Here is a 22,496-nt window from a genome sequence, read left to right as displayed (position 1 = left end):
TATGTTGGGGGGGGGAGCATAACCAAGCTATCTGTGATTGGTCAGTTACTTACCTTTTTTTAAAATTATTTATTTGATTTAGGGGAGCAGGTGCCCCTTCAGCTATGCCCATGGGTTCATTGCAAAAGAGGATGAGTCATGCAAACAGGAACTAAGTACAAACCATCTCTGGTGCACTGGGCATTTTCAATAGACTATTTGTGGACCTTATAGGAGGTACTGGCAGGTACACTCCTGCCTGGGAACACCACCCTTGATGTACATCATCCAGATTTCCTTGGCAAAAGGGTGGGACAAACATGTCACTCATAACGACTATTTTCCAGCACTGCAGAATATAATCCACAACAAAACCCACCATGGGAGCCTTATAGCTGCTTCACACACATTTTGAGAGGCAGGGGTGCAATTGTTAATTTGAAACTCAGGATTTACAGGCCATGGGGGAATGTCTTTGTATAGCTCAGCTGTGGGGAGCCTTTGGCTCTACTGCTGTCCTTGAACTACAACTCCTACCAGCCCCAGCAAACCAGGCTTGCCTGGGAGTCTTAGTTCAGCAACACCCAGGACCTTGCGGAGCCAGGGAGAGGCCCGGGCCAGGTAGATAATGTGTCCCCCCTTTTTTTTACCCTGGGGATAACTGAAGTCTTATAAGTATATAAATAATTTTCACAAAAGTTATGCTGACAAATAATTTTATTTCAAGGCTTGAACCATATCTGCATATAAAGACAAAATGGAAAATATAGATAAATATGCTGACCGAGGCCCCCTTTGGAATCGGAGGCCCGGCCCAAGTGGCCCATATGCCCCCCCCCCCCCCCGTCTGGGCCTGGCAACACCCGAAGGGTCAAAGGCTGCCCACCACGTCTTCTTCAGGGGATCATTTTCATTGGATCGCTTATTTCAAATTTGTGGGGAGCCAGCCCTGTTGGAAGGGGCTCCGGACATCAGCCCCCAGCACCAATTTATCTCCCTGCTCTTGTTTAATATCTATCTTGGTCGCAGGGGAGGCAGGCCCAAAGCAAACAGAGGGGGCAGCCGCCCACTAGGCCCTATTGCCGCGTTAAATTGCGATTTAAAAAAGCGACACCAGCGGCGTGCCCCGTCCCCGTTATGTCACCCATCACCTCACTGCACCTCCCGGGCTCTGCCCCGCCGAGCCTCCACGAGGCGCCCGTCCGGCTCCCGCCGCGCCTGCGCCGTGCGAAGAAGAATGCCCAAAGTTTGGAGCGCCCCGTGTTCGGCTACCCCTGGCCGCGCGCCGTTCTCATGGCAACCGAGCTCGAGCGATAAACACTCCGGCGGGAGCCTATGAGAGAGAAGTTCCTCGGCACGCGCAGCTCAGCAGGGGGGGGGGCGGCCGCCGCTTTCCCCCCTTTTTAGCGCCTGGGAGAGGAGACACCTGCGCGCATTCCCTTCGGCGGCAGCGGAGCGGCAGGTTCGCTTCCCGCGGAGGAGCCGCCCCGGGAGACCCGCTTCTTTGCCTCGGCCCGGTGTGGGGAGTGGGGTCCCGCCGCGCAAATGGGGTGCTCCAGCAGCGCTCAGACCCAGGTCAAGGACTGCAGCCGGCCGGCTCCCAAGTCTCCGGACGCCAACGGGCTGCAGAAATGCGGTGAGCGCCCCTTAGGCACCCTGCTGCTGCTACCAATTCTCCTTTAAAAAAAAGTTTCTATCCTGCCCTTACAAGATTGCTGCTGCTGCTCTGGCAAGCGGAGCAGGCAGGGGACGCGGGCTCAGCACACTTGGGGGGGGGGGAGCGTTTAAAACACCTGTAGTAATTAATGGTAAAAGCAGCACCTAATTTAATTCCCGCTTGATATTCGCTCCCTTTGTAATATTGGGAGTTATGTGGCAGTGAAACTTCTATTATATGTTCCGCTCAGTCGAGGGTTTGCGCGTCGTGCATCAAAGGAAGCCTCTCGAGCCGTAATACGTTTGTAAGGAAGGGGCAGAAATGTGGTTTTCCCCTCACGGAGCTACATTTCCCAGCACCCGTAGCAAACCGCAGTTCCCGGGATCCTGTGTGTTTGAAATATACGGTGTGTTAAGGTTTTTTTGTGTTTTTTTAAGGTGTCGCAATATTCTTTTCGTAGCAAGAGGCGCTCAGTTTATAATAGAGTTGAATCTGGTGCGGGGAGGGAAGAAGGATTCAAAACCGTTTGGAGCGGTATTATTGTTAGGGTCGCCACACCTGTTCTTTTCCTGTTGTTTTGGGGTGGGAATTCTGCTTTTCTCGAGCCTATATAACAAGGTGCATTGCTCAAGTTCTGTTTCCTTCTGTACATCCATTAAAGAGGCAGGTACAGTCTTCCTTTGATTATCCTTTCTGCATTCCTTGCTATCTTCAGATGGGAAGATACTTTTAACTTCTAGTCCATAATCTGTAAGGTAGTATTCCCTACTAGTCCTACCTAGAGAAGACTCATGGAAAATAATGAACATGGCTAATTAATTTCAGGTCCATTAATTTCAGTGGGTTTATTCTGAGGAAACAATTAGTTGAATAGAACCCTAAATTTGCTCCCTCTTTTCTTGCCTACCCCCATGCCTCCATTTTACTTTCTCTGTGGTTAATGGAGGTAAGTAAAATAATCAAAAGTTGCGGTGGGGGGAGCCCACTTCCCACCTTAGTTTATCTTGGCTTGTTCTAGTACTAAAATTGCCATTCTGGCAATATTCATCCTGATCCACAGGAGCTAGTGCATTTAATTTTACTTCTAAATAAGCAATTATAGGGCTGTGGGCCTATTTTGTAACTACCAATAAACTGCATATGGCTGTGTCATTGTTATGTAAGTTTGGCAGATATTTTGTTTTAATAACATAGTCTACCGGCCTGTGTTAAACTGGACTGCTAAGAGTTAAGAGGTATTAACTCTCCAGTATAAATTATAACCAGGCTTCAAAAAAAAGCTGTGCTGAAACTCCGCATAACTTGCCTGAGAATAAGTTGTGTATAGATTTGCATATAAACAAATAGTGTTTACACCTAAGGCACACTGAGGTATATTGTTTGGGTTATTATTCTGTGTATACTTCCCTGTGAGCAAACCTCAGTTAACATGTTAGGACCTACTTTTAAGTAAACATACCTACGGTACTTGGTTACACTTGCAAAAAGGTTCTCAGGCTTTCATAGTTTGTAGATAGTGCGCTACAGTCATTTTTCTTCTCTCAATAAAGCTTTTTAAAAGTATATATTTCTTAATCAGACTTTAAACTTATCTGGTACTCCTTGATAAAATGCCACATGAAAAGGTTATGTCTAAATTTTTGTTTTAGTGTCCAGTAACACAATACAGTACAGCCTTGGCATTGTGAAAACTGACCTAGGAATAAATAGCTTTTCATATTTCTGTTTGAGTCCACATTTTGTGTGTAGTATAAACGTTTATGATAAAAGTATTTGCTTCGTTTCTAAATTGGATGCTCTGATCTATCCTGGATGAAGTGGCTTGTCTGATTCCATTGCGTTATAAAATGATGCCACAGGAGACTGAAATGTGACACAAACTCTACTAAACAATGCAATTCCTTACAACTGGTCTAAAAATTTACTGTGGTTAACTTCTGAGCTTGACAGCCATTATATGCTGGCCTTGAAGGCAGTGTAGAAACTGTGACTGGTCCAGAATGGGGTGACTTTGTTTGTGGTTTGGGGGCTGCAAGTCAGGGACATATTATGCTGATTTTGTGAGAAATCCACTACAGTATTCTCCAGTTTGTGGACTACATTCAATGTGTGAATAAACGACAAATGGACAAAGGCAAAGCTATAGTATAAAATTAAAAATCTAACACTTCAAAAGGAGCAAAAATAATCCTGGGGGAAATATCAACTCCATGGTTAAAGTTGAAATTATTTCCCTTGGGCATTTTGGACAAATGTGTAAATTAGTTACACATATGGCAAAATCTTAATGAGGCCTTCCTCTTCTTTTTAAAGGATTTACACATCTACGTAGTGGAAGGTAAGGAGGCCACTGAATATATAAAGGCATGTAACTAATTCTGCTGTACTCTTGGTGAGATCATTTTACCAGGAAACAAACATGTCATTCTGCAGTTATAAGCTTTTTCCTGAGTTCCCTTAAGGCTTCTTCACTCAAAACAGTTTTTGTAGGATGGTTTAATAAGTTAACTTGTCAAAATTAATTTGGGTGGGACACTGTGCTCGTCATTACCATTCAGACTTGTTGGGGTGGGTAAGGGACATAAACATCTACACATACCTCTGCTTTCAGGCTACAACATGAACACTCTGCCTTTTTGCTTCTAAGCATCAGAACTAAATGACTTGACATGTTCATTCAATAATTTGTGAAATAGCTGCTATCATGAGATGCAAGATACCTGTGGAGGAAGGGTTATGCATTGCCTTATGTCTATATTGTTGAAGGCCTGGTCCACTTGTATTGGCTGCAGTAAAAGAACAGTAGTTATTGTGCAATAAACGACAATTATTCACATATGGAAGGAGACCAGTAAAAGTACTTGGTTTAGAGTTGGGTTACTCCTACTAACTTTAGTACTGGGGCAGGTTTTATGCACCCCTCTGTTTTGTCCGAATTTAGAACTGGATGGGACAATTGAGCCACTCTCTGTTTTGAATTTCTTATAGTGCATTCTACATGTTTCCTTAGACGTTATAGCTAACATGCATACTGATAATCACACTATCAAAAAAGAAAAAGTAGCCCTAGAGTTGCTTCTGGTGGTGTAGTTGCCACTCCTAGAAATTACTCTTTCAGATATGCTTTGATATGGGTGGCATCAAGTTTACAGAAGAACAGTTGATTGTATGGATAAATGGGATATATATATATATATATATATATATATATATATATATAACCTATAGATTTGCTCTCAGTAATAATTTGTGTTCTTCTTTTCTATTTGCTTCATCGACATTCCCAAATTAGAGGACAACTTGCCCATCGCAGTCGAAAATGAAACTGTTTCTGATCAGACCAAACTTGGGGTAATGGAAGAAGTAGAGCTGGGCTCAGATGGAGCAAAACTAAGCAAGGGTGTTGCTGAAGAGGAAGCAGATGTTTTGATCCCTGGAATGACCAACTGTGCCCTTTCTACCTGTCAAAGAGTCGACCCCGAAGGCACAGAGCCTCAACCCGTGGCGCCGGAAGAGAAGTTCAGCAAAAGTTTGCCTGTCGCCCTTTTAGAAGCCGGTGAGCCTCGACCTGTGATACCAGCCGAAGAGGTTGGTGAGCCTCAAGCTGCCACAGAAACTGCCAACACTTTGCCTCCGGAAACTGTACAGGACAGTCAGCCTGATCCTGTTGAATCAGCAGAGACAGGCACAGCTGAGCCTGCAACTGAGGAAATTGTTAGGAGTCTTGTAACGGAAATTGTGAAGGAGCTGCAAGAGGATGAAGAACAACAGACTGAGGGTAATAAATTGTGCTATTTCAGACTGAGAAGGCCAAGTTCTGACCTGTATGCAGATTCCACCGATTGTAATGAATTTTTTTGCATGCAGGTACATGAGGGCAAAAATCTTGCCCTGTGGGTTTGAGTTGTGTGTAGCTTTGACAAATAGACTAAAAGGGGCCCCTCTGAATAACTGAGGTCAGTGCCACCAATTGTTGCCTTGTTTTGTTTCCTTGTGCTCCCATTTCATGTACTTAGTTTCCTCCTCCGCCCCCAGCAATTATTTATGCTAGGTGAGATGCTAACAAGAGAGTGGGTTGGAAAGCCCTTCTTTGGTGCATATTGCCAGAAGACAAATGGCACAAAGGCGACTGTACTTTGATTTGGTAATGGATCTGAACATTCTGACATCAAAGTAACTTGTTTCTCTTTTATTTTATTTATTTATTAGATTTGTATACCGCCCTTCATCCAGAGAACACAGGGCGGTTTACAATTTTTTGCTAAATTCCAAATCAGTCCAGTCAAAATTATTGCAATGTGTATAATAGTTAACCAAAAATACAACGCTATTATTGGTTCCAGTCTGCTTGTGAGGTAATAGTATTTATTTAGAATTGCTTTGCTGCATTACATCAAGTGTTTATCTTGTCCATTATCAGTCTCCCATCACACCAGGAAAATTCCCCTTTGAGATGCTGTTTGGCTGTGGCCTTTGGTAGCTGTAGGTATTCTGCATCTGAACATATCAAGAGTTATACCTAGTGCTGAGTGGCTATTAGCTATGATAGCCATTTCCCATGACGAATCTTTTCTGTACCACTTTTATGGTACGTGCCGCAGGATTTCTGCAAAATGCAGGCTGTAGGAAACAAGGTAGTATTCATTTACTGAATGGTTTGAAAAACATCAAAATCGCTTAATGCATGGGTGAATGGAAATTCTGTTTACATGGATGTACATGTCTTGACACGTGGAATGCTGACAGATGAAAACCATATAATCTTTTGAATGAAGTTTAGTAATACAACTTAAGTTACTTATTTCACCAACAACTTTTCTAAAAGTACACAGAGGACAATGGTAGGTACACTTTGATGTGGCAAATACATTTATATCAGCTGGCAAGTGCTGCATGTCTCCTGTGCTTTCAACTATTTCTTCTTTGATGTTATAAGGAACACCCATAGCATCAGTGGGGGCTGTTTCATTAGCACAAATGGAGCATTGCCCCACCAGCTTCAGGCAGGTGCCACCTGCCTGCCGCCTTACCATCAGCCCCAGGGATAGCTTGTCAGTCTAAAGTTTGCCCTTTATAGAACTCTGCGAGAAGGAAGAGGATGGGGACAAAGCTGGAATTAATTGGTTTTGCCTGTCATTGGCTCCACCTACTTTTGGTCTCTCTTGTCTTCCATTCTACCAGTTCCAAAGGGTGCCAGCCACCAGTGCAGAACCTGCTAGGGCACTCAATACTCTTTCAGTGTTCCCTGGCTTGATCTCTATGGTTACTGTTCCAGGTGAGACAGGAGAAAAGAAGGAAACTGAGATGCACCGTGATGCAGTAAGTGAGGGCTCTGAAACAAAAGAAGAAGAAATGGGAGAAGCTACGGCAGCAACAGAGATAGGTATGTTGATGGAGGAGCAAAGGGCTAATATATTAGAAGTTTAAAATGCTGTATTCGTATTCATAACCTTACATTGGCACGTCCTGGATGCTGCCTGCATTATTTAAATAGAGGTATGTAAACAGTGTCCTGCAGGTAATTGCTTGTTTTTAAATCTGCCTAGGTTGTGTAGGATTAACTCCGAGATGGGGAATCTGTAGTCCTCCAAATGTTGAACTTTGACTTACTTCTGCCCCTAGCCAATCCGAGCAGTGGCCAAAGATTATGGGAACTGTAGCCTCACAATACAGTGGTACCTCGGGTTAAGAACTTAATTTGTTGCGGAGGTCTGTTCTTAACCCGAAACTGTTCTTAACCTGAGGTACCACTTTAGCTAATGAGGCCTCCCGCTGCCGCCACACAATTTCTGTTCTCATCCTGAAGCAAAGTTCTTAACCCAAGGTACTATTTCTGGATTAGCAGAGTCTGTAACCTGAGGTACCACTATACCTGGAGAAAGCCAGGTTCCTCATCCCTGGTCTGTGTGTCTAGGTCTGCTCTAACCTCATCTAGAGGTTGTCAGCTTTTGTTTAAAAATGGCAGTAGGGACATGGGATGATGCCTTCTCCAAATGAGTTCCTGCCACGTCTTGGAAGGAAATTCCCATTAACGCAGCCAGCATGACCAGTGGTCATCAATGATGGGAGCTGCAGTCCAGAGCATCTGGAGGGCAGCAGGTTGGGGAAGGTAGAGCCTCTCTGTCTTCCACTTACCTCCTACAGCCCCCTTGGAAAGCCCTCACTTCAGCTGGGTTCACTTCTGTCATAATTGCACAGCTGTAGAGAAAAGTCCTTTGAGGAGGGGTCAGACTGTAGGGAAGCAAGCAGCAGGGCACTTGTGTGAACCCTCTTGCTGTCAAAATTGGACTACCACTACCTGCTTTCATCTACTTTGGCCCCAAGCCATTTGAAGCAGATAAGCTAGTTAAAAATAGACTTGGAAAAGATGCACATGTAGGAAATGAGAAGCTTAATTATACACATTTAATTCCATAGTTACTATTTGCCAAACACATTCTGATGATGATCAGATTGCTACCATGGCTCTGGGATTTCCCATTCTCGGATTTCTGTTATAATAGGTGAGGAATGGGTAGGGTTCAGAAGCTCACTCACTGGACAAAACAAAGTACAGGTTTTGACTAGAGACAAAAGAACAAATGAAAAGGCAGGCAAAAGGGTTCATCGCTCAGGCCAGATCTAACATTACAGCACTTTAATTTCCCTCAATCTTAATTGATGGTGGAGATTTCCTTTCTGTGAAACAGAAGGCCCCCTACTGCTTTGGAAACCAGGGTCTGCAATTAAAAGCTCATCATAGCACCCAGGAGAAATGCTTGATATAATTAGTGGAATTTCTTATAGTGGGAAGAGGAATTGCCTGTGCATAAATATGCCCATGAAAAGATAGTTGTGTTTTGTCTTCCTAGTTCTCTCACACACGTATATATATTTAGTAACTTGCTGTTTTGAGTCGTGCAGAATTACAAATAAGAAATAGTTGGAATCCTCCCCTCTCCCGCATTGCTCACTCTTTGCAAACTCAAATTACCAGTGTCAAGATTTCTTTTCTTTAATTGAATCTGCTTTCTCAAATCAATTTGAAGCAAAAGATGACTCGACAAGTGTGAACTTTAAATGGTTTATCATATGGCGACACTTTGCATCAGGTAGCCCTAGTACTGGTCAACAGAGGCTCAGGCGGCTTTGTCTTGTTTTACGGACCTTTCTGTACATGCTCCTTTCAATCCTCCAGTGTGCTAAGCAATCCCATTTGGCTTTTCTTTAGCTGCTGTGTGATGCTGGAAGTCAATACAGTATGTATTTACGGACCAGGGTGGGGAAGCTCAGGCCTGGGAGATGTTCCCAGGCCACACCTCTCTCCAGCCATGTTTTGTACCACCCTCAAGTATTTTTTGCCTTGCTGGAACGTGTCCTTCAACTGTAATAAAAACTACTTGCTAGCCTGGATTGAGGATAGAAAGGAGTATACAAGCATGTGCAGAAAGTAGCCTACTGTACAAAGGTAAAATTTATATTGTTTGCTCTGACTACTTCTGCTTCTGTCCTGGCCTGGCATGTGCCCCCTGCCCCTAGTTGCCCAGAAGGGAATGCAGCCATCAGGCTGGAAAAGGTTCTCCGACCTTTATAAATTTAATATCCAATTATTTCCAGTAAAGAAAGGATCACCATTTTCATCAGATCTGATTCTTCCCAATAATCCACTTTAAAGCTTTACTGCCTTACTTGCATTGTACTGACATGCTAAATATAAGCAGCAGAAGCTTCTTCATATGATTCATACAGATGACTTCCTTTCAAAGAACTGTTCCTAGAATATATTTGTCTGAAAGTCATTGCCACTTTAAAAATTTTAGGTTTTGTTTTTGTTTTATATTGCAGAAGCTACAAATAATGAAGAGTGACTCGTGGCTTCTGCCTGGACTTCATCTTCGGCTGCTCAAATAATACTAGCACTGTGATTTTTGGTATAATCTGGTTTTTTATAGAAGCTTGTATGGACTTGTCACTTCTGAGCACTAGGGGAGAAACCATTTTAATGATTTTATTTTGGGAAGTCAAGTTGCCAAGACACTGAGGAATTGCAGTGTGTTAACCTTTCATGTTTGCCATAGAGTGCCTTCTGGAAACTTCCATTTAAGTGAAATCATGTGTTGCAAATCAAGAACTTCATCTACTGTATTTCAGTTTAAAAAAAAAATAATGCTAGGGTAAGCTGTATCAACACCATAAATTGTAGAACTGGGTGCATGGAGATTCTCCAAGCGCTAGATATGAAAGTGTCTGAGCATGGTTAGGTTCTAGTAATAATGTTGCAGCCATGAGGGTTTTTTTTAACTCTACCAGTACAACTCTTAAGTGAATTTTGTTACATAAAACAAGTATGGATATTGGAGCGTAATAGTGCTGCTTTGGTTCAATCTGGAAAGATGCATCAATTCATGCCTTGTTTTTTTAAACTAATGAAGATAGTCACTGCAATCCAGCACTCAGGGGATGAGAGCTAGCATGTAATTATGGCACTTTGAAAGCACTTTGAAAGCACAGGATAACTGTTGTCACCTGTTGACAAAACAAGCAATTCTGTACACTCTAGTAAGAAATTACTGATAAGCACAACAGCAACATACACTGTTACTGTATTGTGGTGGTAGCACTTCTGTTAAAATGAAAATGTTAAATTTTAAATCTGTAAAATTCTAATCAATTCCTGAAAACACACACTAAAGTAAAAGTATAAACCAAATGAATTGCTGCCTCTAGTGTGTAATTATGTGTACTTCTAGAACACTTTATAGATTTCCCCCCAAAGTGTATATGAATTCTATTTGCCTTTATAAACCTGTTATTTGATAGTAATTATGAAAAGTGAACCCTTCAGTCTTTTTCAAAGAGAAACGTTGAAGTGCAAATCTTATAGCTGAGAGAAAATAATTTCACATAAAAAGCAAGAACTTTGCAGACGTTTTAGTGTGAATCTATTGGTTGCATATTTTTGAGAAGTTGGGAAAACTTGAGCAGAGCTGATCTTCACCCACCTTATGTCTGAACCAGGAAACCTTTGTTTTATGCCGGGGTATACTTGATAATGGTTGGGATTTGTGCCTCATGTAGTCTATAAAATGGTAATTTTAACACTGAAATAAAGCATTTATGGAATGTCTGCATGAAAACTAATTCTCTATTCTAATATCGATAGGCTTATGTATTGTGTGTTTCACATCTTTACCTTCGGAAACGAAAACCACTTGCAATACATTTCCTTTTGTAAGGACCATGTAACTTACATGCTATCAGTGTCCATGACTTGATGGATAACTTATTTTTGAGAGGTATTAGCATGGTAAGTCCTGCTGTTCCTATACTAGGATGCTCCTGAAACTCTGCTGGAGTTTGCAATCAGTATCACTTTTATTGGTTTGGGAAGTAGTCTGCTCTGTGTACTTCTTATGCACCACGGAATAGCAATTTCCAAGCTTTACTCCTTTAATCTAGGTGGGTATTTATCATATCTCCTGGAAGGAAGGAATAGGTGCATATAAGAGTTTGAAGGTATCCATTAATTGGGCTGCCTGTTTGCCTCAGGTGAGGTAGAAAGCAAGGATTCCTACAGAGGAGTCATTTATACCCCACACCTCAGAGGCAAAGCAAGCTCACCCAGTCCTGGGAGGCCTGTTAAGGGGCTTTTTAGATAGATCTTGGTAACATACCATTAGCTTTTGAAAATGCTGAACAGTGTAGTGCTGTGACAGATAATTTTATCCTTCTACTCAGGCAATAAAAAGGTAAAGGGACCCCTGACCATTAGGTCCAGTCGTGGCCGACTCTGGGGTTGCGGCGCTCATCTCGCTTTATTGGCCGAGGGAGCCGGTGTACAGCTTCCGGGTTATGTGGCCAGCATGACTAAGCCGCTTCTGGAGAACCAGAGCAGTGCACAGAAACGGCGTTTACCTTCCCGCCGGAGCGGTACCTATTTATCTACTTGCACTTTGACGTGCTTTCGAACTGCTAGGTTGGCAGGAGCAGGGACCGAGCAACGGGAGCTCACCCCATTGCGGGGATTCGAACAGCCGACCTTCTGATCGGAGAGTCCAAGGCTCTGTGGTTTAACCCACAGCACCACCCGCATCCCTATTACTCAGGCAATACTTCTATGTAAAAGCTTCAGTGTGGGGTATTCAGGCCACTCACACTTCTAGGCACATACATACTAAAATATTTTGCCTACAACTTTCATAATGGCAGCACCAAGACTCTCTTCTGTTGCAACCGGTACATACATTATTTTCCTCTCTCCAAATGGGTTCAGTCTGGTGAAGTAGTCTTCAAAGCTGGATTGCATGTTTGTGATGGAAGGGACTATTTGCCCATTTAGTCTTCAGAGTTAAATAATTACAGGAAGAAAATAGTTTATTGCCATTTTTAATGCATTTGCCTCAGCACATGTACAAATTAAGAGCACATGTCCCACACTAAGTGCAGGTAATAGGAGTGCTCAAAAAAGCTCCTTAAATTCTTCTCATACCTGTATTCCATGCTTGGTTTGTGTAACTGGTTCCTACAGAGGTATCGTAATTCTTAAGGCTATAAATATATAATTTGGCTTAGAACTGTCACTGTGAATGACCGAATTGCGATGCAGCGGTACCTACTTGGCCTTCACTGCTGCCTATTTCTGTGTGGTATTTTTAGGAATAGAAGGTCCAATTTAAACACCCAAACACTTTTATTTATGAATGAAGAAACAAGTCTAAATCTGATACTTTATGCAACTGGTTTATTATGTAACACCCCCACAACCACAAAGTTAATTAAAATTAGCTATTTTTGAAGGTAATGTTATTTAAAAATACAAAACACCTCAAAAGATCCTCTCAGTATAAAATTGGCATCAACATTAGGTTGTTTAGTAAGTCAGATGGGGTCAGGCAGAAGTCCAAGACTATGTTTTTCTAAGTGGCTAAATCTAAAGTTAACCTCCACCTCCAATACAGTATTCCGAAAGAATCCATCATAGTCTTTCCGTCAAACATTTTTATGGGTAGGGTTGCTTAATGTAGTGCATAGCAAGAATGCTATCTTGGCTTCTAATCACTACGGAATTAATCTACATTAATTTTTTCTATAAACTATTTCACAGTCTCCCTCAAAATACTACTTCAAGGGCCAAGATGTACCCAAGTATTCAGATCTTTAATGAGCTTCATGTGTACCAAATCCTGCAAGGGCTCAGAGCATTTATGGCACAGTAGAAAGGGGATGCGGGAGGAGGATCTTTGCCAGAAAAATTCATGTAGAATCCCAGTCCTGAATTTGACTACATTATATGAAGCCAGTGTCAGAACTGAACTCCCTACACAAATCATTCCTGATCCTGTGGAAAGGAAATACCAAGAACAACTAAATTTATAGTCGTGGTGGGGCATCTTGCAGAGGTCCAGTGATGGCAATAGCTTCAATCTCCACACGAGCACCCTGTAGGGAAGATAATAATAAATTTTATTTATACCCCGCCCTGCCAGGCTCAGGACGGCTAACACCAGTAAAATTACAATAAAAACATAATAGAAAAAACCCACCAATTTAAAATACAGGTTAAAATGCAATTTAAAATGCAGCCTCATTTTAAAAGTAGCCCATAGATCAAAACCGTTAGGGAAGGGAAATAAGGATCAGACTGAGTCCAAACTAAAGGCCAGGCGGAACAGCTCTGCCTTGCAGGCCCTGCAGAAAGATTTCAAGTCCCGCAGGGCCCTAGTCTCTTGTTACAGAGTGTTCCACCAAGTTGGGGCCAGTACTGAAAAGGACCTGGCCCTAGTTGAGACCAATCTAACCACCTTGCTACTTGGGACCTCCAAAGTGTTGTCATTTGTGGACCTTAAGGTCCTCCGCAGGGCATACCAGGAGAGACAGTCCCGTAAGTATGTGGGTCCTGGGCCGATGTCAAACAACTGCATTATAAAATCAGTGCAGGCGTCTTCTGCACCCCACAGCTTTGTGTCCATTCCAATTTAATCCTCCTTAGACTCCAAGGGTCTATATGCCAATGGTGGCTTCTGTGTAATAGAAAGCACTTCCACTTGCTGGAGGGGGCATGTATAAGATTTGCAGCCCTTCATGCCACGTAAAAGCTGTAAAAATGTGAGAGGTGCTGTTGTCTATGAGAATTCTATGCAAAGCTTAAATGTATACAAGCACTGCAGCCATTCACAACGACACCTGATAGTGCTATTATAAATGGTCACAAAGCATATCTTGAATACGTTAAGCTTTACATGGAGTTGTCACACACAGTCTCAAGTTTCATGCTTGTTTGGCTCTAAACAATCCATTTAGGATTACACTTCATGTCTTCTAAACATGTGCTCTAGTCTATGAAAGCTAATGTCGCAGTAAGTCTATTGGTCTTTAAGGTGCCAAAAGACTCTTAAACTGAAATCCTATATGCCCTTACTTGGGAGTAAACCCACTCAACTCAATGGGGCTTGCTTCTCAGTCATATCCTGCTCCTTTCTGTAAATTCTCAAAATCACTGGTAAGTTAAGTTTTTAAAGTCCTTGTGTCTAAATAATTTTAGCAGTTCTATCTGCAAGAAATCATATAGAAGCTGTTTTGTAGAAATAGAACAGCACTTACTTTTGGCAGAGCAGCAACTTGGTAAGCGGCTCGGGCTGGAAAGTTGCACTTGAAGACTGAGTAGAATAGAAAAGACATTGCCATGATTATATTGACAACATGAAATACGGAGTTTTGCTTACATTTGCAGCAGCTTGCTGAGTTAGGTAAATAGATTCACCAATGATACAGCAGGCTATCTGTATTCTTGTACTATGCAACCATAGGAAGTAGAATCAGTATTAAGTTTTTAAGCCTTAAGGCAAGAAAAAGCTTACAGATATGTGGGAAATGCCAAGTGATGCCTTACAAGAAAGAGGAATTTTCAGTAATCAAGGAGCAGAGCACTGAAATCCCATAAAGCTCTTCATTTGACTTAACTAAAGCAAAATAAAAATATTTTGCATAATTTATACAGGTTGTATAATCCAGCTGTCCTTGAGAGAGGCTTTGTTTATATGTCATGGTATGTCAAGGCCAGGGGTCAAATTCAGCCCTCCAGGCCCATAAACATTTTCATTAGGCCATAATTCCTCACCAGGCCCGCTCTTTGCTGTCCTCTAGTGATAGTGCCTGGCTGGAATCCAACTAAGTCCTACTCAAAGTAGACACATAGAAACTAATGGAACTAAGTTATGTCCATGGGCCTAGCACTGGGTATAACCAATTACAAAAAAAGCAGCTCACAGACTGTTTTAACAAAAGGGCTCACAAGAGCATGAGCATTAAAAACAGAACAATTCTCTTTCCACCACCCCCCCATCTGGATTTTCTCATTCCATTCTGTGTCGCTCTTGTCAGCTGAAGCCATCTTGGTGGAGACCACATTGCTTCATGTTTTGTACAGGGCAAAACACTGTTGCTTGTACAGCTGGCGGTACACAAGCGTTAGAGCTGTAGCGATATTTACATTGCTTGTAGATTTCATTCACATCATCAAAGTCCTTCATGTCAGCCATCAGCACAGTAGTCTTCACCACTATACATGAGAAAATGGTATTTTAAACTCCATTCCCAATTATCAAGCTTTAAAAAACTATAACAACAATTTTTCAGCATGTGTTATGGTTTGAGCTGGTTGCTCCAGCTCAACCGCATGGCTCGTATCAGCCATTCTTGAGTTCCTATATCAATAATTTAGGAACATTCACCACTTTGTACCTAAGCCAAGTTTTACTGCCTGTGCAACTTTTTCTGAAAAGCTCATGAACCTGACCTTTGGAGAGTTTGGAAGTGGGGAAGAAGGAAACTTTGGAAGGGCAGATTTTAAAGGTCTATGTTTCCAGCCTATATTTCTATGCTTTACTTTGTTGCTGCATATTTTGTGATTTTAAAATTCTGCTGGGATTTTTTCACCAAAGAGTACTTGCCCCAAACTTGGATCTTGGAACCCGGGAATTCTCCTTTTATACTTTGTTAAATAGTAACCAGGAGGTACAGTGGTGCCTCGCAAGACGAAAAGAATCCGTTCCGCGAGTCTCTTCGTCTTGCGGGTTTTTTCGTCTTGCGAAGCAAGCCCATTAGCGGTTTAGCGGCTTAGCGCTACAGTATTAGCGGCTTAGCGGGCTTAGCGGATCAGCTGATAAGCGGCTTAGCGATCAGCTGTTAAGCGGCTTAAAGATCAGCTGATAAGCGGCTTAGCGATCAGCTGTTAAGCGGCTTAGCCATCAGCTGATAAGCGGTTTAGCGGCTTGGGAAAAGGGGGGGGGAGGAAAAAAACCCCGCAGGAACTCGCAAGACATTTTCGTCTTGCGAAGCAAGCACATAGGAAATTCGTTTTGCGAAGCACCTCCAAAACGGAAAACCCTTTCGTCTAGCGGGTTTTCCGTCTTGCGAGGCATTCGTCTTGCGGGGCACCACTGTAGTTCAGATTGCTGGTACCTGTTAATTCAGAATTTCACATGAAGAATAAAGGTGACATAGTAAGAACTTTCAAAATCCTAAAACCCACCAAAATGGGGGCTCAGTAAGATGTTTGTATCAACCAGAATTTTTTTTTTTAAAGGGACATGGGATGTCATGTAAATATGAGAAGAGGGAATGTTCTTGATTCCAACCCTGCAGATATTCACAGCAGCCCCACCTCTGTCATTGTCTCTCACAAGGTAGAGACACTTCCTTTTCCTGTCCAATTCAAGGTAAGATAATTCAGAAGTAACTCATTTAGCATAGCTTCTACTCACCATTGTCATAGTCACAGCCAGCAGCTTTCAGAATTTCTCCAATATTGTGAAGGGCCTAAACACACAAAATGGGTTTGAGTCATTTATTTAGATTTGCACACCTCACCCCTAGGAGTCACAGCTGGTTACAACATATGCACCATTTTAAAACGTCATGAAACACAGGGTGGGAACCAGCAATTTATAATGACAAAATTCAGCAAAACGTTAAATCACCAAGGCCCTCATCTAGAAAGAGTTGTGCTTACAAGTCAAGTCACAACCAGCCTACGTTCCATGAATTTCAATGAAACGTAAGGAAAACTAGCTTTCTCTGCAGTGGCAACTATGTGCACAAGAACCTTGGGATTTTAGTCAGTTATTTATTTATTTATACAAATAAATAAATATATATATACTACCTGTTGCAATCAGCCTCCAGGCAGCACGTGAGTTAAATAGATAGAATAATAAAATAGCAAAACCACCAATATAAATAAAATGCAACTGTTTAAAAAAATTAATGCAAATCACATGGAAATGTTTTTGGCAGCTGGTTGTCACACAGGGCCGATGTCAGACCATCTGTCTACACTGACTGGCAGTGGTTCTCTGGGATTTCAGACAGGGGTCTCTCCCAGCCCTGCAGAGAGATGCTGGGGGTTGTTCCTAGGATGTTTTACAGATGCTCTACCACTGAGCTATGGCCTTCCCCATTCCCAAAATAGGGGCCCAGAACGTGTGCTCCTACTCAGCACTGTAACCCAAAAGGGTCCTGAAAAGCGTGGGCACTCTTTCATCCAGTATCCCTCGGTGCAGGGCACCAAAATCTTCAATGGTCCCTGGCAGCTATGTGGTTAAGTGGGACCCAGCCCCCCAGGACTGGACACGTTGAAACAGTACATCTGATCTTCTGTTTTGAGCCTTGCAGACATGCCCTTAAGATTTAATTTATGCTACATGAATAATGACATCAAACTCATTGTCAGAATAATAACGGTGTTTCACCTGTTTGGCTTGTTCCTTTGTTCCTCCAGGTACAAATTGTCCATTTGAGGGATCCAGGCCTAGTTGCCCTGCGATATACATGGTCCTGTCTACCAACACTGCTTGGCTAAGGTTCAGCAGTAGAGAAGAGAGAAAACAAGAAAAAGAAAGATTTGCTTTTTTGCTATCTTAAAGTATTTTATTTTGGTTTCCCAAAGATTTCCCATTCATAACTTAGACATGAGCTTGCTTGCTTGCTTGCTTGATTTATTTATTTATTTCGTTTGCATGCAGCTCCGCAGCATAAATTTCTCTGGGTGGATTATAATGAACAAGTAAAAAAAAACACCCAAAAAATACAAAATAAAAGAGAGCCATTAAACCCAAAGCAATACAAATTCAACAAAAAAACAAAACCTGACCTCAAAGTTAAAACATTTTGATTTAATTAAAAACTGTGGAGGACCAGTCTGCATGAGTTATTGAAAATGTCTGAATGAACAGAAACGTCTCCAACAAGTCTAGCTTGACTTAATCCTCAACATAAGCATCAGTACATCTAGGTCTTCTGGGTGGTAGAAAGATCTTGCTCTTCGTTCTGTCCTGAAGTTAGCTACAGTATTCTAAATTCTCATGTAATACAATATAACTTTGTCCAGCTGCTAAGAAATCCTGATCCAAAGGGAGAAAAAGCAAGGGGAGGGGGATTTTGAGTGGGAGAATGGTTTGAGGAAAGATGGATCTTCCCCCAATGCTCTGCTCAAGATTACAGCGCCCTGTGAATGCTTCCCATTTAATCCAAAAAATCAGGCTACAGTTACAGACAACGGCACATAACATGTAGTTTTGATCCACATGAAGTACTAGAAACTTGCAGGTTACAACTAAGCAGCCATAAAGCTCTCTTTCCAAATCAACTCATGATGCAATCTTAGGCACACCTTACTCAGAAGTAAGTCCCATTGAATTCAGTGAGTCTTACAGTATTGGATGGAAGCCAAATAAACTAATGGTAAGTAACAAAGATATTTAATTAATAATCATAATGATTCAGCAGGCACTTACACTGCAGACAGTCAGCCGCCAGATTAAAACACAAAGGCTGTTCACTCGGGCCTTTGGACATTAGCATTGTTGCAGTTTACTCAAGGTTGCATTGCATACTGTCTTTATTGGTATTTTACGAGACCAATTGTGTTTTATGAAATGCTGTTGTTATTGGTACAGATATTGTATGCTGGACAAGATATAAACAGATTCATCAAGGTAGGTTTTGCTATAGTATGCTGGGTCACACAGCTTTATGGCAGTTACATGCCTGTTCAGTTGGTGCCAATAACGACTGCTACCTGGCAAACAACCAAGCAGAAAGCAGCAATCTGCCACAGATTATAAATGTGATTTCAAGTTTTCTTTTCCCCTTCTAAGGCTTAAAAGTTTCTTATTTGGTGGAACCAGTGCAGTTGCAAATATTCTAATCTAATGCTCTGCTGGTTACTCCAATTCCTACACCAATTCTAAGAACACTCAGGCTGAGAGAACCACATCACCACACTTTTTCAGTCAGAGTGACAGAAATCCATGAACCACCACCACATAATCTGCAAGTTTCAGTATACGATGGACACCCAAGAAATTTTAAAAAGCGCTTAACTGCATTGTTTCAGCACAAATTTAATGCTCAAGGACACCGCCCTCCACGTTCCCTTAACATGCAACTCAGTGAACATTGGCCTCTCCTAAATACATGGTGCGCTAGCCAACTAATTTGGAACAGCAGATTGCAACACTCAATTATAAATGGGAACACCTTCAAACAAGCTAAAATGATGCAAGCTTAGCCTGGGACCAACCTTTCTGCTGTTCGGGGCAGAACATTAAAAATTAGACTAATGGTTACAAGTTGGTAAACAAAGCCAAGTGCATGACACAAAAGGATAAAAATCCCTTCCGTTGATGAGCACATGGGGTTGAGCTTTTTTTCCTAAGAACTTTAGAAGTCACCCCCTCCTTGTGCCTTATTCTTCTACTTTCTACCCATTACCGCTGCTCAGCATTGTTCAGCATATGTAGATGAAACCAGCCATTAAATGTAGAGTGCTCCTATTCAGGGTTCTACAGTGTTTTTCAAGGAGCATTCAATTTCTCTCCGCACCCCTCCCAACAAACAGCTTTCCCCCAGTAGGTCAGCATTCCATGCTCACTGACCATATCCAGGCCACAACCAGACCATGACATGCACCCCCCACCCACCAGCAACCTCCTTCTTTGGCGATCACTCATAGCCGAGTAAGATTGTCTTCCATGAACGCGGCTTTAACGGTGAGTCCGTGAGTGACCGTGGAGGCCAGTTCTGGATCCACACATCCTTCCACAGTGGGGACATAGGTTTCCAGGTGGGAGTTGATCATGATGAGGGTTTGCCAAAAGTGCCGCCTTCTTAGCACGTTTCTCCCTTGCGTCCTGAGTTTGAGCGTCTTCAAAGCCCATGACCCTTTGGTAAAGGCTGTTCTCCAATTAGAGCGCTCGCAAGCCAGTGTTTCCCAGTTGTCAGAGTTTATACTACATTTTTAAAGGTTTTCCTTGAGACAGTCTTTAAACCTCTTTTGTTAACCACCAGCATTACACTTTCCATTTTTAAGATTGGATGCAAACTCATTGCCACTGTGTGTTACAGGGGAAGGAGGCCTTCATCTGGGTCTGGATTCCGATATGGACCCAAACCTATTATTAATGGCAGACTACAACCTGGGAACATCTTAAAAAGCAGAGACATCACCTTGCCAACAAAGGTCCATATAGTTAAAGCTATGGTTTTCCCAGTAGTGATGTATGGAAGTGAGAGCTGGACCATAAAGAAGGCTGATCGCCGAAGAATTGATGCTTTTGAATTATGGTGTTGGAGGAGATTCTTGAGAGTCCCATGGACTGCAAGCATATCAAACCTATCCATTCTTAAGGAAATCAGCCCTGAGTGCTCACTGGAAGGACAGATTCTGAAGCTGAGGCTCCAGTACTTTGGCCACCTCATGAGAAGAGAAGACTCCCTGGAAAAGACCCTGATGTTGGGAAAGATGGAGGGCAAAAGGAGAAGGGGATGACAGAGGACGAGATGGTGGGACAGTGTTCTCGAAGCAACCAGCATGAGTTTGACCAAACTGCGGGAGGCAGTGGAAGACAGGAGTGCCTGGCGTGCTCTGGTCCATGGGGTCACGAAGAGTCAGACACGACTAAACAACACCACAACCTAGGAAAAGGACCACCTCAGAGTATGTACATTATGAACATGACACATTCTACAACTGGTGTCTTGCTTGATGCAAGAGAATAGCTTTACTTGCAGATGCTGAAGTGTGTGAAGAACAGAAACTACAAACTAAGAAACCAAAGCTGACCGCAGCTCTTATTATTGGGGAAGAAAATATCTTTTGCAATATTGAAGTCTCATTAAAGATTATTAACATGCCCTCTTCAGGTATATCAGCTTACTCCAGACTTGGCCTTGAAGAGAGACTCCTTGGCCTTTTTCATTTTACACTAATTAAACTTTTAGTCTAGCTAGCTTCTTCGTTAATGATTAAAAAGTGCAGTAATGGCAAACCAGCTCTTACTCAATGGACAGATTACTATGACAGCTTAGCGTAGGACAGCGTTTTCCATTTGAGGAGTTCAATAAACTTTACATATATTCAGGTTTTGATGACAACCTGCCTCTGGTTGCCTTATGAATAAATTTGAAATGTATTAAAGTTCTTCACATCCTTATTAAAAATTGAAAGGATTAGTAGCTCCCTCATCCCTCAACAGGGAGGTGGTTAAAAAAAAGAAAAGAATGCCAAACTGAGGTGTCACCCTGAGCGAAATTTTCCAGAGGCCAGAAAAAGCTATCATCATGCATTTTTACAGGTTGGTAAAAGGAAGTAATATTTTTAGTTAAAGACGGCGCTCTACCCAGGACTACAACTGAAGTATTGAACTCAGTGAATAATAATAATGATTTATTATTTATACCCCACCCATCTGGGGTATTCACATATGTGAATATAATACTTTCAACCAATTCCCTTTTTGGCTGAACTGAGGTTTTTTTAAAGTATTACTCCTTTACACAAGCAATTGATCTGGCTGTAAACATGCAAATATTATGTTGTTAACAAGAACAACAACAACAATAATAATAAGTACATCTCCCCTCACATTTTGGGGCACAGCAAGTTAACAATGCACTTAAGAACACTGGAAATTGCCAAATACCAAGACAGACTATTTGTCTGACGACTGCAAGTGACAGTGGCTCTCTGGGTTTCAGGCTACAGGTCATTCCCATCACCTGATATCTGCAGCAGAGAATGACCCTGGGTCCTTCTGCATACAATGCAAGTGTTCCACCACCAAAGGCCCCTCTGATTCACCATCCAAGCAGGACCCTTCTGGCAACTGATACCCTGCCCTCGGCCATTAAGGCAGAGCATAGCCATCATGGCCAGTAGCCATTGGCAAGCCTTATCCATTAATCCATCTCATCCAAGTTGGTGGGCACCACTGCGTCTCTGCAGGAAGGAGTTCCATAGTTTTACCACGAGCTGGGTGAAGAAGTGCTTTCTTCCAAACATACAGCAGCCCTTTCCAGATTTGGGGCGATTTGAAGCTCTTTGCCTTACTTCCTGAATTTTTCACACGCTTGCAGAGCCTAGCAACCCCGCCCCCCCCCCCCGCACGTAACCACTGTATTCAGAGACATATGATGCCTCTCTCTGCTCCTGGAATATTTAGCCATAGTGACTAGTGGCCATTCTTGATTCCTCCAGCGATTTCCTTGGAAACCTCCCCCGCCCCCCGCTTCCTTTTCTAAAGCCGCTGGCATCTGCCCATCTTGTGGCAGCGAGTCCCGCAGGTGAACTGCAGTCCACGTACAGAGGAGGGACGCTGCCCTTACCTGTAAGGGCCCATGGCAGCCGGAGCCTTCGCGGTGCTGATGATCTTCTTCACTAAGGCGGCCATGGCAGCGACAAGCAGCAGCTCCTCGCTCAACGGACCGCTGGATGAACGAAGCCGGCGGCTCTTTGCGCTTGAACTTTAACCGACTCCCACTCCGCCCCGCCCCCTCCCCCCAAAAAGCCAACGGCGGCCCCGCCTCCCACTCAGCAACTTAA

At 42.6% G+C, this 22,496-nt stretch overlaps 2 protein-coding genes and 1 long non-coding RNA gene across 4 annotated transcripts; 1 reads left to right on the top strand and 2 right to left on the bottom strand.

Annotated features, from left to right (window-relative positions):
* The first annotated feature begins 1,232 nt into the window (after positions 1-1,232).
* ERICH5 (glutamate rich 5) lies at positions 1,233-10,742 on the top strand. Its single transcript, XM_081013892.1, has 4 exons — positions 1,233-1,615; positions 4,929-5,414; positions 6,912-7,019; positions 9,461-10,742. The coding sequence occupies exons 1-4, from the start codon at positions 1,525-1,527 to the stop codon at positions 9,481-9,483; spliced, it is 708 nt and encodes a 235-aa protein (XP_080870018.1). The 5' UTR covers positions 1,233-1,524; the 3' UTR covers positions 9,484-10,742.
* LOC308481511 lies at positions 5,985-6,901 on the bottom strand. Its single transcript, XR_013988726.1, has 2 exons — positions 6,787-6,901; positions 5,985-6,256 (listed from the first exon to the last, which is right to left on the bottom strand). It is a non-coding gene; the product is annotated as an uncharacterized lncRNA (long non-coding RNA).
* Positions 10,743-12,339: 1,597 nt separating the features above from the next.
* On the bottom strand, positions 12,340-22,458 carry RIDA (reactive intermediate imine deaminase A). 2 transcript variants are annotated; one of them, XM_081013897.1, is made up of 6 exons: positions 22,280-22,458; positions 17,365-17,470; positions 16,378-16,432; positions 15,105-15,173; positions 14,216-14,271; positions 12,340-13,054 (listed from the first exon to the last, which is right to left on the bottom strand). In XM_081013897.1, exons 1-6 carry the CDS (start codon positions 22,342-22,344, stop codon positions 12,986-12,988), a joined length of 420 nt encoding a protein of 139 aa, XP_080870023.1. In that variant the 5' UTR covers positions 22,345-22,458; the 3' UTR covers positions 12,340-12,985. The 2 variants fall into 2 exon arrangements, with proteins under 2 accessions (XP_080870023.1, XP_080870024.1); XM_081013898.1 differs by lacking the exon at positions 15,105-15,173 and having other exon boundaries at positions 22,280-22,457.
* Between the last annotated feature and the right edge of the window lie 38 nt (positions 22,459-22,496).

This window comes from Podarcis pityusensis, assembly GCF_964106645.2.
Source record: "Podarcis pityusensis genome assembly, chromosome: 7".
NCBI lineage: Eukaryota > Metazoa > Chordata > Lepidosauria > Squamata > Lacertidae > Podarcis > Podarcis pityusensis.
The sequence above is the reverse complement of the archived record's forward strand: the minus strand, read 5'-3'. Positions and strand labels throughout refer to the sequence as shown.

Excerpts from the sequence above, each read along its gene's own strand:
- ERICH5 (XM_081013892.1), top strand. The coding sequence starts at position 1,525 with ATGGGGTGCTCCAGCAGCGCTCAGACCCAGGTCAAGGACTGCAGCCGG. Across the intron at positions 1,616-4,928 it reads CAACGGGCTGCAGAAATGCG|AGGACAACTTGCCCATCGCA; the intron begins GTGAGCGCCCCT and ends TTCCCAAATTAG. Across the intron at positions 5,415-6,911 it reads TGAAGAACAACAGACTGAGG|GTGAGACAGGAGAAAAGAAG; the intron begins GTAATAAATTGT and ends TTACTGTTCCAG.
- RIDA (XM_081013897.1), bottom strand. The coding sequence starts at position 22,344 with ATGGCCGCCTTAGTGAAGAAGATCATCAGCACCGCGAAGGCTCCGGCT. Across the intron at positions 17,471-22,279 it reads GCTGCCATGGGCCCTTACAG|CCAAGCAGTGTTGGTAGACA; the intron begins GTAAGGGCAGCG and ends GCTGAACCTTAG. Across the intron at positions 15,174-16,377 it reads TGGCTGTGACTATGACAATG|TGGTGAAGACTACTGTGCTG; the intron begins GTGAGTAGAAGC and ends TCTCATGTATAG.